The sequence below is a fragment of the Bos indicus x Bos taurus genome, chromosome 5 (assembly GCF_003369695.1).
Source record: "Bos indicus x Bos taurus breed Angus x Brahman F1 hybrid chromosome 5, Bos_hybrid_MaternalHap_v2.0, whole genome shotgun sequence".
In the NCBI taxonomy this organism is placed as follows: domain Eukaryota; kingdom Metazoa; phylum Chordata; class Mammalia; order Artiodactyla; family Bovidae; genus Bos; species Bos indicus x Bos taurus.
Window position 1 is genome coordinate 64,375,361 of NC_040080.1, and position 17,312 is coordinate 64,392,672.

Genomic DNA, 17,312 nt, shown 5'->3' on the forward strand with positions numbered 1-17,312 from the left:
TTTCCCTTGCTTGCAGGATGCTGCAACAATTAGAAATAGTGCCAGACCAAGTGACTGGAGAGATGCCTGTTTTCCTGAGTTTAGAACTCATTGTCATTCAATGTGTACTCTCCTGGCTCCTCCCCAAGCCTTTCTCTCCACAGTGCTACTGCCTTGCCATCCAGTTTCTTATGGTGAACCCCTTTCCTTCAATTTCCTTAAGATTCAAGGTGGGTTAGGGGTATATGTCCAACTCGGAAACCCCTTTAGCTGTGTTCTGAGTGGTTAGGTCTTGTTTGGCAGGCCATCATTCTCTCCTCCTTGCCTCAAGTGACCTAGACACTTACCAGACAATTGCTAGGCAGAACCTCCCTCCCTCCTTCCTTCTTCTCCCATCACCCTGCTCCTCCCCCGGCCTAGAGTCTCAACTCCTGCAGTCTAACTCTGTTGGCCAGCAGAGGCCCTGTGACGTGGAGAAAAATCAATCCCGCCAGCTTCTAGGTGGTTCTGCCCAGGGGCTGCAGCAGGAATCTGACCGGAGGGGAGGAAGGACATGGAATTTCTAGACTTGGCTCTCTCTCTCTCTCTCTTTTTTTGCCAGAGAAGGGGGAGAAACAGAAGAAAGACCTGAGAAAGGGGCTGGAGTTTTGGGACTGTTCAACAGAGTACTGCGACAGGAAACATCCTCACATAGGTGCCTAAACCTGCCTGAAGCCCAAATGCAGATGTCAGCTCTAGAAGTCCTTTCTTCAAGCCCCTCTGGTCTTACCCACCACCATCATTTCTCCTCCGTCACTGCTTTATGACTTCCTCCCTCTTGCATAAGTTCCTCTGGGCCACTACCATCCCAGCCCCAAACTATGAGGCAAAAATGAGAATTACCTGCTTTTGAATTCTGATAGACCAAAATAGGACCCCAGTAGCTCAGTTGGTAAAGAATCTGCCTGGCAATGCAGGAGACCCAGGTTCGATCCCTGGGTGGGGAAAATGCTAGTGAGAAGGAAATGGCAACACACTTCAGTATTCTTGCTTGGAGAATCCCCATGGACAGAGGAACCTGGCAGGCTACAGTCCTTGGGGTCGCCAAGAGTCAGGCCAAAATAGAGACCTAGTGGGGACCTGGTATCTATGTTGGGGAGAGAGTAGAGTCCTTTTGGATGTAGGAGGGGAAGGAAAGAACCAGACTTCCCTTGACACTCCTCTTTGAAAAATGGACCCTGGACACCCACCTCCATAGCGGTACAAGTAGCTGCCCCTGAAGGTTTCAGTGAGCTGAGGATTTTTGAGAGGGTTGTGGGGAAAGAGAGGAGGAGACGTGTGCTGCCAATCTGGAGAGAGGACTGTGATAGAGGTGAAGGATGCCCTGGAATAAAGGAGGTGCGAGCGCTGTTGACTCTGCCTCCGACGGGGAGACAGGCCCACCTCAGATCCCTTAGCCCTTCCAGGGGGTTGGAATCCGAGGGAGGGACAGACGGGTCAGGATTGTGAGGGTGGGACCTAGTGAGTGACTTGGGTGGGGAAGGGGTGAGGACACGTTAGTCTCCGAGCGTCAGGAGTCGGGAGAGGAGGCAAGAAGAGAGCAGAGGTGCCACCGTCCGTCGGTGGGCGCCGTGGGGTGGCAGCCCCCAGCCACGGAAGCCCCGCCCCGCTCCTCCGTCGCCGCCCCGCCCAGGCCCGCAGCGCGGCGCTGCAGCGCGAGGGGCGGAGAGGCAGAGCGCCGAGAGAGGACCAGACGCCCAGGTCGCCCGCATCCCGGTGCCGCAGGAGAGAGGAAGCGCGCCTCGGCCCTGCTCCCCAGCCTTTGCCCGGGCGCCCGCCTCAGCTTTCTGAACCCTCAGAGACAGAGCACCTGTCTTCCGCCTGAGCCTCAGCTGAGCCCCTCTCCTCCCGGAGCACACGCGACCTCTGCAGCCGAAGTGCCCCAGCCCCACGCCGGCGACCACCATGACCGAGACCAACAACGAATGTAGCATCAAGGTGCTCTGCCGATTTCGGCCCCTAAATCAGGCCGAGATTCTGCGGGGGGACAAGTTCATTCCCATTTTCCAAGGGGACGACAGCGTCGTTATTGGGGTGAGTGCCGCCCCTGGAGGGAATTTCGGAAAGGGGGCAGGATCTTTTACCCCCGCCGAGCCTCAGCCCCCAGCCTGTCTCAGCTCCCTCTCCCCGTCTCTCATCCTCCTCCATCCTTTTAGCCGCAGCCCCTCCTCTCCCTGCATCAGGATGGCTGGGTGTGGCCTGGCCAGGCCGGCGGCCGAGTCTCGGCAGAGTGGGAGGGGGCTACTATCCCGCGATCCGGGGGCCGGATTCCCCTTTGCTGCTCTCTGCAGCGTCCCCACCCCTAGAGCCAGTCCCGTGTTTTTCTGACGTTTTCCCTGTTCCCTAGGGAAGGCGCATCTTCCCTTTGTTATTGGCTCAGAATCTCTACCCCTCACCTCCCAGGAAGGGAGGAGGAAGACTAGTGGACTGGCTAGATGGGAGGCGGGTTGTCCAGGGTCTCTGCGAGGTACAAGTGAGGGTGGACTCTGGGGTCAAGGCCTCCATCATCCCCAGAAGTAGTTACAGCCTGGACTTGGGGGGAGGGCACAGGTTTGGTGAAGGGTTTTCAGAGAAGGAAATACATTGGTGCCACACCCAGTTTGGGGAGGGGGATCTTCTAGGTCCTAAAGAAATGTCTGCCTTTTCCTCCCAGGCATGGTAGGAAGAGGATTTCAGACCCCTCAACTCACCCTAACAAAAATAACCAAACCCTGAGATCCTATCAAGCAGTTGCTTATTCATCCTTTCTCTTGATGATCCAATTCAAAGTAGCAAGCCACCTCCTCTACCTAGTCTCGACAGCCCCTACCCCTGGAAGAGACTATTAAGAAGGAGAACTAGTATTTACTGTGCTTTTTACTCTACATATATCATTTGATCTTCAAAACAACACTCTGAAGAAGGTATTAATATTTCCACTTTATAGATGAGGAAATTGAGACCCAAAGAAGTCGAATGACTTTCTCAAGGTCACACTGTTAATTCATGGATCTGAACCTAAATCTGTCACTCCAAAGCTCACATCTTTCCTTCTGTATCACATTACCTCCACAGATTTCGGTTCTGGACTTTTAGCTGTGGTAGCCCCCAAGGGATTCCTAGGGAATTCCTCACCTCCCCTCCTTTCCTAGGCTGGTTGGGACTGTCAGGCTATGGGGTGAAAGGATGTGGGGTTGAGTCCAGTAGGGAGTAGGACTTGAGGGGTGCTGGGCTAGGACACTGTAGCCAGTTCAAGAAGGGAAGAGCCCATATAAGGGCCATCCTCAAGGTCAGGGGCACTTCTTATGTATCTTTGATCCATAGTGCTTGGCACAGGGCTTGCTTGTTGAAGGAATGAAGGAAAGAAGAGGAGGGAGCCTGGGTCTTCGGAGTCAGTGAGAACAGGACTTTGAGTAAACATGCCTTAGGAAGAGACTTGCTGACATGGTCTGTCCCCAAGGGCTCTAGCCTGTCACCAGTTTCTCTCACCTCCATTGTGGACTCAATGGGTGCCTTCACCTTGTGTCCGTGCTTATGTATGTATGTTTGCCACATAGGGAGGGCCCCTGTCTCTCTTTGTCTCGGGAACCTTAGACCTTGCAGTCTGATCAGTCTGGCCAGGCTGAAATAATGCCTGGATCAACCCTCAGGGCCTCCTTTCTGAATAGTCTGGACAGTGGGTGTTAGCCACAGGAGTTAGAGCTTGAGGGGTCCCTGAGACAGAAAGGCTGAGAAATAGGACCAAGGTGGTTATGGAGGAACAAACCCACAAAAGGCTTCCACTTTTAAGCCTAACTTCCTTGCTCTAGGGTGTTTAGGTTTATCTGAACCAACTCCCTTAGGCTCTCTGGGGCATCCATCCTGGCATGGTGGGCGCAGGGCATGGGGCGATGTTGGGAGAAGGAGTTGTGTTTATCCGTCTCATTCTCAGCTAAATAGGAGAGACCTGGTGGAGGTGGGAGGGAGGAGAGATAAAGAGAGGCCCAGGGCCCCCTGCCAATTCAGATTTTATCTTACTCCACAGCTGTTCCTTCTTTATCTATTTTGCCTGATATTTGCAGGGCTGAACCTTTGTCTCGCTCTGTGTCTTGCCTTGCCCTAGCCCTTCCTGTCAGTGTCTCATGCCAAGATAAGTGCTTATGGGGGGCCATTTTGTCTCAGGCAGCATCCTTGGTGCTTGCCTTCCCAGGCTTTCTATTCATTCCTCGTTCAGCAGGATGAGGGTCATAAGTGAAGTGATTGTGAGGAGCGCCTTGAGGGTCCCAACAAAGGGAAGGAAATCCCCCAGCCTCCTTCCTCTCTCTTCCTCTAGCTCTCTTTGGGGCCCGTGTGTGGGAACTATCTGAGGAGTTAATGGAGGAAGCTGCTTCAGGATGTCTGGGAAGGCTGAAGGTGGGAGAGGCTATTCTCTCTCTCCAAGCCCAGCCCCCTGCTCCTCCTGTGATGGCTCTTCTCTCTGCACTGCGGCTAGCTCTGGGCTACAGAGTCCCTAATGTTCATGGCCTTTTTCTGCTTGGCAGAATGTAGGAGAATAAGCTGGGAAGACAGCTCTGTGAGCCTCATCCCTCTCCCACCCCATGACTTCTCCCTGGAATCTGGGGGATGGGGCTTAGCCCACATTAATGGCCTGAGTCATAGTGGAAGGGTGTCTGGGTCACTGTCTGTGTGTGCTATGTACCTTGTCTTGCTCTTTGGGTCACTGGGAATCCACTGTGACTTTTTAAGTGTACCCATTTATGTGTCTCTCTGCCTGTCTTGGTGGGCAGAGGGTGAGCTGTGCATCTATACCAGACACAGGAGAATGGCAGTAGGGAAACCCATAGCCTCTCTGCCTCCCGCCCCTGCTCCACTTCCCTTCCCTCCCTCCCTCATTCAAGTATCAACCATATTCTATCTCCCTTAGATTTCCTGATGGCTAGGTGGATTCTTAAGGAGGCAACAAAGCAGGACCACCAAGTACCTCATTTGGAAAAGCCAGGTTGGGGCCTGCAGGATTATTGGAGCAGAGTCACTATTGTTTGAGGTGGCCCAGGATTCTTTTGATGTCTGACGGAGAGGAGCAGTTCTCCCTTAGCCTTGGGGGAGTCTTGTCAAGGAAAACAGAGAGGGGAGGTGATGTTCACTGTGGCCAGTATCGCTGCAGCATTGCCATGGCAACAATCCCCAGGGGTGTCACTATGGAAATCAGTCCTGGTGCTCTCAAGTTCAGTCTCTACCAAGTGCTTTAATGAAGGTTGAAAAGGTTGGTTATCTCTGGACCCCTGATCTTAGACCTTTCCATTAGCTTTAGTCAGCACCCTTTGTGGAAAACACCAGAAAGTGCTGGGAGACACAATTGGACAGGAGACGAGGAAGCTTGGAGTGGGTCAGAGGAGAACACAGAGTCCGGGGTTGTGGGACTCTGAAGAGAAGCCCTCTGGAGGGGCGATTTACACTGCTGTTGGGGGAGACAGAGTGGGTCTCAGAGGCATTCCTCAAAGGTGGACGGTCTCCCTGAGTGTTTCTAACTTACAAGTCTTCTGCTGCTGCTGCTAAGTCACTTCAGTCGTATCCGACTCTGTGTGACCCCATAGACGGCAGCCCACCAGGCTCCCCTATCCCTGGGATTCTCCAGGCAAGAACACTGGAGTGTGTTGCCATTTCCTTCTCCAGTGCATGAAAGTGAAAAGTGAAAGTGAGGTCGCTCAGTCGTATCTGACTCTTAGAGACCCCATGGACTGCAGCCTACCAGGCCTCTCCATCCATGGAATCGAAGTCATGGATTAGTACCTCCTTGGAGAGGATGGATGGGAGAACTGCATTCTTCTGAAAAAGGGGTTGAGGTTGCAAAAAGAAGGTGATGAAGGACTTTAGTTCTGTCCAGAAGTATTTGGAGAAACGCCCATATGGAGGGAGGAGGGGAAGGGAAACCTTGATAAAGCTCTGACGCAGTGTTGGCACGTCAGTTTTGGGATCACTTTGACAGTGTGGGTCTGGAATCAGAGTGCTTGAGTTTGAAAACTTCTTCTACCACTACCCTACCTCTTTGAACTTCAGTTTTCACATCTATGAAATATAATAATAATAATAGTACCTACCTCCTAGGATTGCTGTGAGCATTAAATGAGATAATGTATAGTGACAGGCACATCATAAACTCCCAACCAGAGTTAGATGTTATTTTTATTTTAGATGGGCTGTCTCCCCACCAGCTCGCCTTTGACACAACTGGGAAGTGGTTAACATTTTCCCCTCTTACAGGTTGTTTCATCCAAAGATTCAGGTCCCTAGGATCTTCTTGCTCTCTTCTTCCATCAATATCTGTGTTTCTTCAAGAGATATATTAATGAAGAGCCTCCTGAGGGCCAGGGACTGTGTTGATGTTGGGGATTGAGAGGGGAACCTCTGTCTTCAGGAAACTCTTGGTTTACATGGTGGTCCAGGCTGTGGAGTGGCCTGGCCAAAGTCCTGGGAGGGGGCATCAGAAATGGCTTTTGCTAACTGTACATACACTTCCCCAGATTCTGATAAGAAATCCCCCACAACATACTACAGTCTGACTCAGAATACTTATGTGTCATGAGAGATGTAAATAATGGTGACGTTTCCCAAGTGAGTAGTCTAGAAGCAAAAAAAGTGGGAAACCGCTGGTCTAGTTATTTTTTAAAAAGATCTGACAGAACAAATTCATCCGGTAATAAATAGAACGTTAAAGGACGTCATACTTTAACAGATATAAAAATCTTAGGAAGAAGAAATGAACTAGGTTTGAAACTTAAGGACCCAACCAAGTGTAGGAAGATGGTAGCAGGCCTTCCCAGAAACCCTAGAATTGTAAACATGGCTTTCTCTGCTCATGAGATTACTAAGTGCATCCACTTTTAGCTCTTGGATATTTTTATCCTCGTGGTTCCAAGAATGCCACCCGTCCTCTCTCTCTGATCTCTCCCTGCCTAGGCTCAGGAAAATGAGTTCCTCAGGCAGTAATTGCCTTCAGCACTTGGAGAGCGCCCTCCCTTTTAAAGAGCCCACAGCACCCTCTGTAGTGAAAGTGTTAGTCACTCAGTTGTGTCTGACTCTTTGTGATCCTGTGGACGGTAGACCACCAAGCTCCTCTGTCCATGGAATTCTCCAGGCAAGAATACTGGAGTGGGTAGCCATTTACCTTCTTCAGGGGATCTTCCCAACCCAGGGATTGAACCCAGGTCTCCTGCATTGTGGAAAGATTCTTTACCATCTGAGCCACCAGGGAAGCCCCTGGAATCCTGCAACTGGGAGTGTTAGAGCATTGATCCCCAGGTTCCCAGAAAGGAAGAAGGAAAGAGTGAGGTTGCCTTAGGAGTTATATTTAATCCCCTTTGGCTGCATGCCTGGCTTTAGTAAGCACGGATAGACATCACTGATGGAGAAGAGGTGAAAGTCACTGGCTGAGATGGACGTGTTTTGTTTGTTTATGTTTCCTGGCAGCTGGATGGGAGAAATATTGAGTTAGATTACAATTCAAGAATCAAGGTTCAGTTAAAGAATAAAATAAAACAAAATTTTTAAAAAGATATCACCACTGAGAAGGAAAAGCATTAAGGCCACTTTAAGTCTGTTTATTGAAACACTGTATGATTTTATTCTATGTAATAAGAATTTTATTCTTTGTAATAAAGTATAATGATGAACTGTATAGATAAAAATGGTTTTAAAATGGTGAAAAATTTATAAAAGTCCTATGAATAATTCATAAACTCAGTCAACCTTAAAAAAAAGAATCAAGGTAGATTTTTCTTTAATAGTAGTAAACATAATCTGGTTACAGCACTGTGCTGTCCTTAGTCGCTTAGTCATGTCCGACTCTTTGCAACCCCGTGGACTGCAACCTGCCAGGCTCCTCTGTCCATGGGGATTCTCCAGGCAAGAATCCTGGAGTGGGTTACCATGCCCTCCTTCAGGAGATTGTCCCAACCCAGGGATTGAACCCAGGTCTCCCACACTGGGTTCTTTACCAACTGAGCCACCAGGGAAGCCCAAGAATACTGGAGTGGGTAGCATATCCCTTCTCCAGGAATCTTCCCAACCCAGGGTTGTTGACAAAGTTGAAAACAAAGAAAAGCACAAAGAAGAAATTAAAACTCACTGAAAATCTGCCCCCTCCAAAATATTGTTAACAATTTGATGTATTTGTTTCCAGTAGTTTTTTTCCTACATATATACATATAATGATTTTAATAAAAGTGTATCATAAACTCTATGTTGTTTTGTAACCTATTTTTCACCAACAAAATACCATGACTTTCACCACCACTAAATATTTTACATAATTTTATTTATTTAAAAAAATTTTAGTTAATTTTTGAATGTCTTACATGTACATGTAACAAAATTCAAATGATATAAAAAAAGATACACAGTGAAAATTTAGTCTCCTTCCTACTTCTCTTTCCTAGCCACCCAGTTCCCCTTTCAGAAGGCAGCCTTATAGCCAGTTTCCTGTAGATTCTTCGAAAAGAATGCCATGCATTTACAAGCAAATGCATATGTATTTAATACATGCATGTACTTTTTTATACAAATGATAGCATACTATACATACTGTTCCGTACCTTGCTTTTTTTTTTTTTTTTTTTACTTAACGAGGAGTCTTAGAGATCCTTCTACATCAGCACATAAGTATCTATCTCATTCTTTGTAACTACTGTATTATTTGTTGTAGAGATATGCCATAATTTATTTAGCCAGGTCTTTATTGATAGATGGAGAAGGCAATGGCACCCCACTCCAGTACTCTTGCCTGGAAAATCCCATGGACGGAGGAGCCTGGTGGGCTGCGGTCCATGGGATCGCAAAGAGTCGGACACGACTGAGCAACTTCACTTTCACTTTTCACTCTCATGCATTGGAGAAGGAAATGTCAACCCACTCCAGTGTTCCTGCCTGGAGAATTCCAGGGACAGAAGAGCCTGGTAGGCTGCCATCTCTGGGGTCGCACAGAGTCGGACACGACTGAAGCGACTTAGCAGCAGTAGCAGCTATTGATAGATATGGATATTTTGGTTTGTTCTAATCATTTGCTATTACAAACAATTGAATGACCATATGTATTAATATATTTAAGGGCCCAGCCAGTGCAGTGCATCATCAGACTATTTTTGGCCAGGCCACTGCGGCATGTGGGATTTTAGTTCCCTTACCTGGGATTGAACCCATTTCCCCTGCAGTAGAAGTGTTGAGTCCTAACATTTGGACCACCAGGGAATTCCCCTAGAGAAGGCATTTTAATTGACAGGCATAGCAATTAAGTCCCATCATCAAACTATTTTATTTTGGCCACTTTGATAGATTAAAATGCTAATATAGTCTATATTCATTTTTTCTTATTAACAATGAGTTTGTGCATAATTCATATTTTAAGGGCCATTATCACATCATCTTGTGATGTTCTACTTTATGATAGCACTTAGGTATAATTTACTACAGTGAGTGCACAAATCTTAAGCAAACAGCTGTATGAATTTTATAATATATTTGGACACCTGTGTGGCCACTACCCAGGTTGAGATCTAGAGCATTTTGATTGCCCCTTGAAAGCTCCCTTTTGCCCCCTTCCTGTGAGTATCACCCCAAGGCAACTGCTACTTTGAGTTTCATCACTACAAGTAAGTGTTGTTTACTCTTGAACTTTATATAAAGGGAATAATACAGTATGTGCTCTTTGAGGTTGAGTTCTTTCAACTCATTCTTGAGATATATTGGTGTTCTATTATGTCATCCTTTTAAATAGTAGCAAAGAATAAAACATATGTACATGCCATAGTATAATTAATTCCTTGTATTAACCAGTCCCCTAAATGTAACTTGTTTCTGTTGTTTTCAAATCCTCATTACTATAAGCAGTGTTGATAATAAACATTCTTGTAGCCAAATATTTGCTACAGATAGTTCCATAGTACAAATTCTTAGGAGTACAATATCTGGGGCTATGGATATGTGCAATTCAAGGCTTTGGATTATACATTTCTGAATTGCCCCTTAAAAGTATGGATATACTGTCCTAACGGAAAAGAATGAAGGTGCTTCTTTCACAGAAATTATACCTTCTTGAACCCTCATCTATGCTGGGTATTACAATTAAGGTTTTGTTTTCCAGTTTGATAGGTGGAAAATGATGTTACTGTTTTTCCTTCAAAAATGTTAAACATCTTTATGTTTATTGAACATATGTGTTTCTTCTGTTGTTAGTACCTAACTCTTATCCATATATTTCTGGTTATTTTTTTGTTAGTTTTTTCTGTTAATTTTGTTGTTGTTGTCGTTACTAGTTTATGAGAGTTCTTTATATAGTAAGAGTATTAATCTCTTTGTTTTTAAAATTAAAAATTTTCCTTTTTAAAAATTATATATTTTCATTTTAGAATACTTTCAAATCTTAATCAAAAAGAACAAAAATAGCAAAAAACTCCTAAAGTCCCACTGTCCGAGGATAACCACTGTTAACATGTTTCTCTATGCAAGGTATACATATATACATACCTTGTATACGTATATATACGTGTATACATATACATACGTATATACGTACCTTGTATACATATATAATACCATACATTTTTACTGAAATGGAATAATCCTTCATATACTCTTTTGTGTGTGTGTGTTTTACACGGCACACTATTTTAAAAACCACCTTTTCCTTAAAATTATTTTGTGTGTACCTTATCATGTTATAACACATTTTTCTGTAACTCACCTATACTATTTTCTCTCTTTAATTTCAAAGCAATATGTCATTGTAAAATATTTACATGTCACAGAAAAAATGTCATAAGCATAAGTTCCTATCATTCTGCTTTCCAGTGATAATCACTTTTAACAGATGTATATACAGTCTTCCGTATCTTTTTTCTAAGACTATTCTATTCCTATGCTTTTTAAAAATATATAATCATGTTACACAAATTGTTTTTATTTTTTCGTGTATTTGATCTTGGACGTGTAAACCAAACTTGCTCATTGTAATAGGAGTAGATTATGGAGGTATATGGCAACCCACTTCAGTACTCTTGCCTGGAAAATCCCATGGGCGGAGGAGCCTGGTGGGCTGCGGTCCACGGGGTCGCTAGGAGTCGGGCACGACTGAGCGACTTCACTTTCACTTTTCACTTTCATGCATTGGAGAAGGCAATGGCAACTCACTCCAGTACTCTTTCCTGGAGAATCCCAGGGACGGAGGAGCCTGGTGGGCTGCCGTCTATGGGGTTGCCCAGAGCTGGACACAACTGAAGCGACTTAGCAGCAGCAGCAGCAGCAGCATGGAGGTATAACCAATATCTTCTTGATGGGTGTTTGAATTGTTTCTTCCTTTTCTTTAATACAAATGGCTGCAGTGAACATCCATCTACACACATCATTAAGTGCTTAAAGCAAGTTGCAATATGAATTCCTAGCATTGAAATCTGTGGGCAGAGTATTACCAGTATGGACATTTGAATATTTAATAGAATTGTCCTCCAGAAAGGCCCTACCAGTTTATAGTACTGCCTTCATTGCAGAGAGCACTTTCACAACTTTTTTCTCTTTGTGGATTCTGTTTTTGGGACTTCAGAATCCCTCACCACAGAGAGACCAGATAAATATTCCTGGTTGACTTTTATCATAAATCAGATTTTGAAAATCTTTTAAATATTAAAGACAATACTTACTAGTATAAATATCCTTTTTGGGAAGAATTAAAAAGAAAAACAAAAAATACACTATTTTCTCACTCTCTTTGGCATTAAAAAATAAAAAATATAATACTTGTACCTGGTTTAAAAATGTAAACCTTCCAGGATAAAATGAAAAATGAAAGCCACCTCTCCCTCCCAGTTTCTCTCTCTGAAGTAATCATTGTTAATATTTTTTGTACAATTCCTTTTGGAAAAAAAGTTTACCTATGTCAGTACAGTATTGTAGATATGCCCAGACCCACATCTCCAGCCTTCTCCAATGCTTATGATTTGTCTTAGTTAAAATATGTCTCCCAAACTCTGGTGTCTGTAGACTTGGAGGTTAACCTATCAGTTGAATAAAGACGGACTCTGTAGCAAAATAATTTGACAACTATGTCATAGTTTCTTTATATCAAATAATGGGAAAATATGACTGAAAAGTTGTCACAATGGAAAGCAAGCAGAGTCTCATTGAATTGTACCAGAGATCTTCCCTTTAATATGATCAGATAGCAAATCTATTCTCTTTGGGTCCCTGGGTTGTAAATATTTTGTATCTTTAGCATTCTTATCAGCACACATGATATATAACATTACCTGAATTGAACAAGATACTTGCAGGTCTGAGTGATTTGCTTCACAGTTTCTCTTTACTTAAAGCTGTTTCCCTAAAGGGAGAACTGTATTTCTGATTTCATATGTTTTTTCACAAAGACAGAGCTTGTGTTAATATTTCCATAACAGCTCAGTAGTTCAGCATTTGTATGTTTCATTTACACAGTAGGCAACACACTATACATCTGTCCCTAACTTTGCATCTTCCACTTATAATACATCTTCAACATCTTTTCGTATCAGAACATGTGGATCTATTGAGGAAGATGTTTTTATAACTTAGTGGTAGATTTTTAATGTCAGTATGTTGTTCTTCACTCTCTACAGCCTGTAGTCCTGTTGTCTTTTCTCATTTGATCCCAGGCAGGGGATCTGGGATGGTGAGTTTGTCACACCAAGGCTGGGGTCCTCTCATGCAGTATCGCCACGTGACACTCCTCAGTGGCGTTCTAGCCCATGGGTACAATCCTGGTGTCAATACTAAGCTTTGCTTCTCTTTGGTTCCCTTCATCCCCATAATTGTCCATGAGTACAGAAGGCTGAGGAACAGGTGCCTTTTCAGGGGTTTCTTCTTCCCCACACCTCCCTACTGATGTCTGCCGTCTTTTATTTCCACTCCAGGGGAAGCCATATGTCTTTGACCGTGTATTTCCCCCAAACACGACTCAGGAGCAAGTTTATCATGCCTGTGCCATGCAGATTGTCAAAGGTAATGAGTGTATTTTGAGAGTGTACCTTTTCAAGCTCCCATTCCCTACTCTGCTTCTCTCTAGCAGTGGTCTTTCTCTGCCATCTCTTCCAGATGTCCTAGCTGGCTACAATGGCACCATTTTTGCTTATGGACAGACATCCTCAGGGAAGACACATACTATGGAGGTGAGGATTCTAACTTTTATGGGAGAGAGAGGTTGGGAGTGTTAATGGGAGGCCAAGGAGTCTCAGTGTGGGGAGATCTCGGAATGAGGGCTGCCTGGTACAGTGTTATTGTGTAACACTGGGAGGGCAGTGTTATTGTGGAAGTTTAATGGACTCCCTTCAGCCTGCTGCAGTTCACCTTCCTTTCCACTACGCCAGTTTTCTTCTTTTGCCTGGAAAAGCAGCAGCAATGACAGTTCAAAGGGCTGCTCAGTTCCCTCTTCCTTCCACTAAAGGTAGTGACCATCCCCTAAGTCAGGATGGTCTTCTTAGCAGCTATTACCTCTGTGTTCGTCTGCCTCCCTCTGAACTGTCTGATTCCTCCTGAGCCCCAGCCTCATTTGGAATACCCTTACCCTTACTCCCCAGGGAAAGCTGCATGACCCCCAGCTGATGGGAATCATTCCTCGAATTGCCCGAGACATCTTCAACCACATCTATTCCATGGATGAGAATCTTGAGTTCCATATCAAGGTGATCAGGGCATGACCACTGGGCATCCTCTTATGGGACTGGGAGGGGAGGATCTAGCATGAACCCACTGAGATCCTCCACGCCCCAACTTATTCTCCCCCGTGGTTACCTAAGTTCTTCTCTGCCAAAATAGTCTCTTCTGCCCTTTCCCTCCCACCACCACTATTTGAGTGGATCACATTAGCCTGTGATACCTGAATCAGATTTAAGATAGGCCCCCATCACTTTATACTTCTCCTTTCTTCCTAACCCAGGTTTCTTACTTTGAGATTTACCTGGACAAAATCCGTGACCTTCTGGATGGTGAGTGGTGTGTAATCCCAGTGGGTGGGTCGGGGGTGAGGAGGGCAAGGAAGAGAATGATCACAGTGTTCTTGGCCTCTTGGGCTTAGGTGCTGTTTGGTGAGAGATGCAGCAGGCATACGAGGACAAACACACTTGTACTTGTGGCCCTTGCCTTCACTCACCAAGAATTTCCAAAAACCGAAAGGGTCAGAAGATGAGCTTAGATGCCCAGGCCCACATACAAACAACCTCAGCCTAGCTGGAGCCCTGGGGCTGGAATCCTGCAGGAGGACAAACAGCCCTCAGAGTGAGCAGGGAGTTTAGGCTTCACAGGGGAGTCTTCTTCCCTTTTGAACACAGAAGAATCATCCATCTGAGCAGACTGCAGGGTAAAGGGGTTGGGTAGGTGGGGGAGTGTAAGTGCTGGCCTTGCTCACCCTGAATTGTCTTGATTCAGTGACCAAGACAAATCTGTCTGTGCATGAGGACAAGAACCGGGTGCCATTTGTCAAGGTGAGACCGGGGCTGGGGCAAGCAGGTGGGGCCAGGGTATTGAGAGCACGGGCACAGGAGGAGGGGATATCACGGCCCAGGAGCCGGAGGGCGGACAGCCTGGACTGGGGAGGAATCTGGGGCCTGGACAAAGGCACTGCCTTGAAGGGTCATTTGGTCACTGTGCAGGTAATTTAATCTGTAGACCAAAGTGTAGGGGGTCACTGTCCATTTGCCCCCTGCAGGGTTGTACTGAGCGCTTTGTGTCCAGCCCGGAGGAGATTTTAGATGTGATTGATGAAGGGAAATCAAATCGTCACGTGGCTGTCACCAGTGAGTGGGGGAGATCAGGGGCTCTTGAGTCTGGCGTCTGCCTCTCCTCTGTGCCCCTGGGGGCTGAGGGACTTGAAAGTGGGCAGGGGAAGTCTGTGTCCTCCTCCGGAGGAGAGATGCTTGTCTGTGAGACCCTGCACCCCTCCTACCAGGGATACGTAGCGGCTGGGCTAGTCCTGGCGGACAACCCCTCTCTCAGCGGGTGGGGGCAGTGGTCTGTGGAAGCTGGGGACTGAGGGCTTCGTTCCACAGAGTTTGGTATAAGGACTGTCTTGTCCTGCCTCTTACAGACATGAATGAACACAGCTCTCGAAGCCATAGCATCTTCCTCATCAACATCAAGCAGGAAAATATGGAGACTGAGCAGAAGCTGAGTGGAAAGCTGTATCTAGTGGACCTGGCAGGAAGCGAGAAGGTGGGGTTCCTGCCACGGTGAAGGGGGCAGGGAAGGAAGCCTTGAGCCGGGGGGTAGCCTTTTTAAAAATCAAAATAACTCTCATTGAGCTAGAATTCACATACCATGAAGTTCACCATTTTAAAGTATACAATTCAGTGTGTTTGCAAGGTTGTGCATCATCACCACTGATTCCAGAACCTTTTCATCACCTGTTAACAGTCATGCCCTAGTCTCCCATCCCCCAACCCCTGGTAAGCACTAATCTACATTCTGACTCTGGATTTGACTTTCTGGACATTTCACATAAATGGAATATTGTATAATATTGTGTATGTAGGGGAGAGAGTCTGTAGCAAGAACATTTAGGGGACCAGAGGAGGGCCTTCTCCATCTTCTTTCCTATCCCCCTCTCCTTGGACTAAGCCAACTTACGTGGAGAAGAGGAGGGGGGAGCCTACTCGCTCTGCAACCACTCATGACACAGTCACCCTTTGTGCCCTGGTAGGTCAGCAAGACTGGAGCTGAGGGAGCCGTGCTGGATGAGGCCAAGAATATCAACAAGTCCCTGTCGGCCCTGGGGAACGTGATCTCGGCGCTGGCTGAGGGCACGGTGAGTGCTCCTTACGGGTCCTCACCCCATCTTCTGCCTTCTCCTAATGCCCCCACCTCATCATGCCCAATTCATGGGTTGCTCCACCCCTAGTAAGCACTACCATCCTTTCTTTCTTTTTTAAAATATTTTTAAAAAATTATTTTATTTATTTGGCTGTGCCGGGTCTTAGTGGCGGCATGTGGGATCTTTAGTTGTGGCATGTGGGATCTAGTTCTCCAACCAGGGATTGAACCCAGGCCCCCTAAATTCAGAGCACAGAATCTTCACCACTGGATGACCACCAGGGAAGTCCCATCCTTTCTTTTTTTTTGGGCTGTGCCATGCGGCTTGCAGGATCTCAGTTCCCCAACCAGAGATTGAACCCGGGCCATGGCAGTGAAACCCTGTAATCCTAACCACTATGCCACCAGGAAACTCCCTTGCCATCTTTTCTGATTCCCCTGCTGAATTTTTCTGATTTGAGGCCTCCCTTTTCCTCCAGAAAAGCTACGTTCCATATCGTGACAGTAAAATGACACGGATTCTCCAGGACTCCTTGGGAGGAAACTGCCGAACAACGATGTTCATCTGCTGCTCACCATCCAGCTTCAACGACGCGGAGACCAAGTCCACCCTGATGTTCGGGCAGCGGTCAGTGGCGGGGTCCCCTACTCCCTGCCCCAGCCTCTGCTGTGCTCTCCACTCAGGGTCTTATGAACGTTAATGGAGGTCTCATCTCTTCGTTCCCCTCTCCAGGGCAAAGACCATTAAGAACACTGCCTCCGTGAATCTGGAGTTGACTGCTGAGCAGTGGAAAAAGAAATATGAGAAGGAGAAGGAGAAGACGAAGGCTCAGAAGGAGACGATTGCGAAGCTGGAGGCAGAGCTGAGCCGGTGGCGCAATGGTTAGTGAGGGGTCCTGCAGGTGCAGAAAGCCAGAGAGGGCTCCTACGACCTCCAAGGAGGACTGTGCTTCTGGAGGCATGCAGTAGAGCAGTCATGAGGGAAAGTGAGAGGGGGCTGACATCCTTTATTCCCCACCCCCAGAAAGGTGGACGGTTCACTGGGCAAGAGACACGGAAGCCAGGAGGTCTCTGCGATGGGCAGTGAGGGAGGAAGGGCCTGCAGGTGCAGCTGTCCCTGCCCCATCCCTTACCTTGTTCTGCCGCTTCGCCAGGAGAGAACGTGCCTGAGACAGAGCGCCTGGCCGGGGAGGAGGCCACCCTGGGAGCTGAGCTCTGCGAGGAGACACCTGTGAATGACAACTCATCCATTGTAGTGCGCATTGCGCCCGAGGAGCGGCAGAAGTATGAGGAGGAGATCCGCCGCCTCTACAAGCAGCTTGATGACAAGGTGAGGACATCCGGCAGGGCACAGCGGTGAGCCTGGCGGGATGCTAAGCGAGGGCTCACAAAAGTAGCTTATCCTGACTTTTTTCCTGATTTTAAAAGAGATGAATGTTTGTTATTGAAATGTGGATGATATATCAAAACATATTGAAGAAAATTTCAATCATTCCTCCTCCCACCATTCACAA

At 46.6% G+C, this 17,312-nt stretch overlaps 1 protein-coding gene across 2 annotated transcripts in view; it reads left to right on the forward strand.

Annotated features, from left to right (window-relative positions):
- Nucleotides 1–1,646: 1,646 nt before the first annotated feature.
- KIF5A (kinesin family member 5A) overlaps nucleotides 1,647–17,312 on the forward strand; it is a 29,186-nt gene continuing 13,520 nt past the window's right edge. Inside the window, exons 1-12 of one of the 2 annotated variants that reach the window (XM_027542354.1) lie at nucleotides 1,647–2,052; nucleotides 12,909–12,996; nucleotides 13,090–13,163; nucleotides 13,572–13,676; nucleotides 13,931–13,979; nucleotides 14,419–14,474; nucleotides 14,699–14,786; nucleotides 15,077–15,201; nucleotides 15,689–15,793; nucleotides 16,278–16,426; nucleotides 16,532–16,680; nucleotides 16,953–17,128. In XM_027542354.1, the coding sequence (XP_027398155.1) occupies nucleotides 1,924–2,052; nucleotides 12,909–12,996; nucleotides 13,090–13,163; nucleotides 13,572–13,676; nucleotides 13,931–13,979; nucleotides 14,419–14,474; nucleotides 14,699–14,786; nucleotides 15,077–15,201; nucleotides 15,689–15,793; nucleotides 16,278–16,426; nucleotides 16,532–16,680; nucleotides 16,953–17,128 (1,293 nt within the window). In that variant the 5' untranslated portion in view covers nucleotides 1,647–1,923. The remainder of the gene's footprint in view (nucleotides 2,053–12,908; nucleotides 12,997–13,089; nucleotides 13,164–13,571; nucleotides 13,677–13,930; nucleotides 13,980–14,418; nucleotides 14,475–14,698; nucleotides 14,787–15,076; nucleotides 15,202–15,688; nucleotides 15,794–16,277; nucleotides 16,427–16,531; nucleotides 16,681–16,952; nucleotides 17,129–17,312) is intronic. The other variant, XM_027542353.1, reaches the window with a different exon arrangement.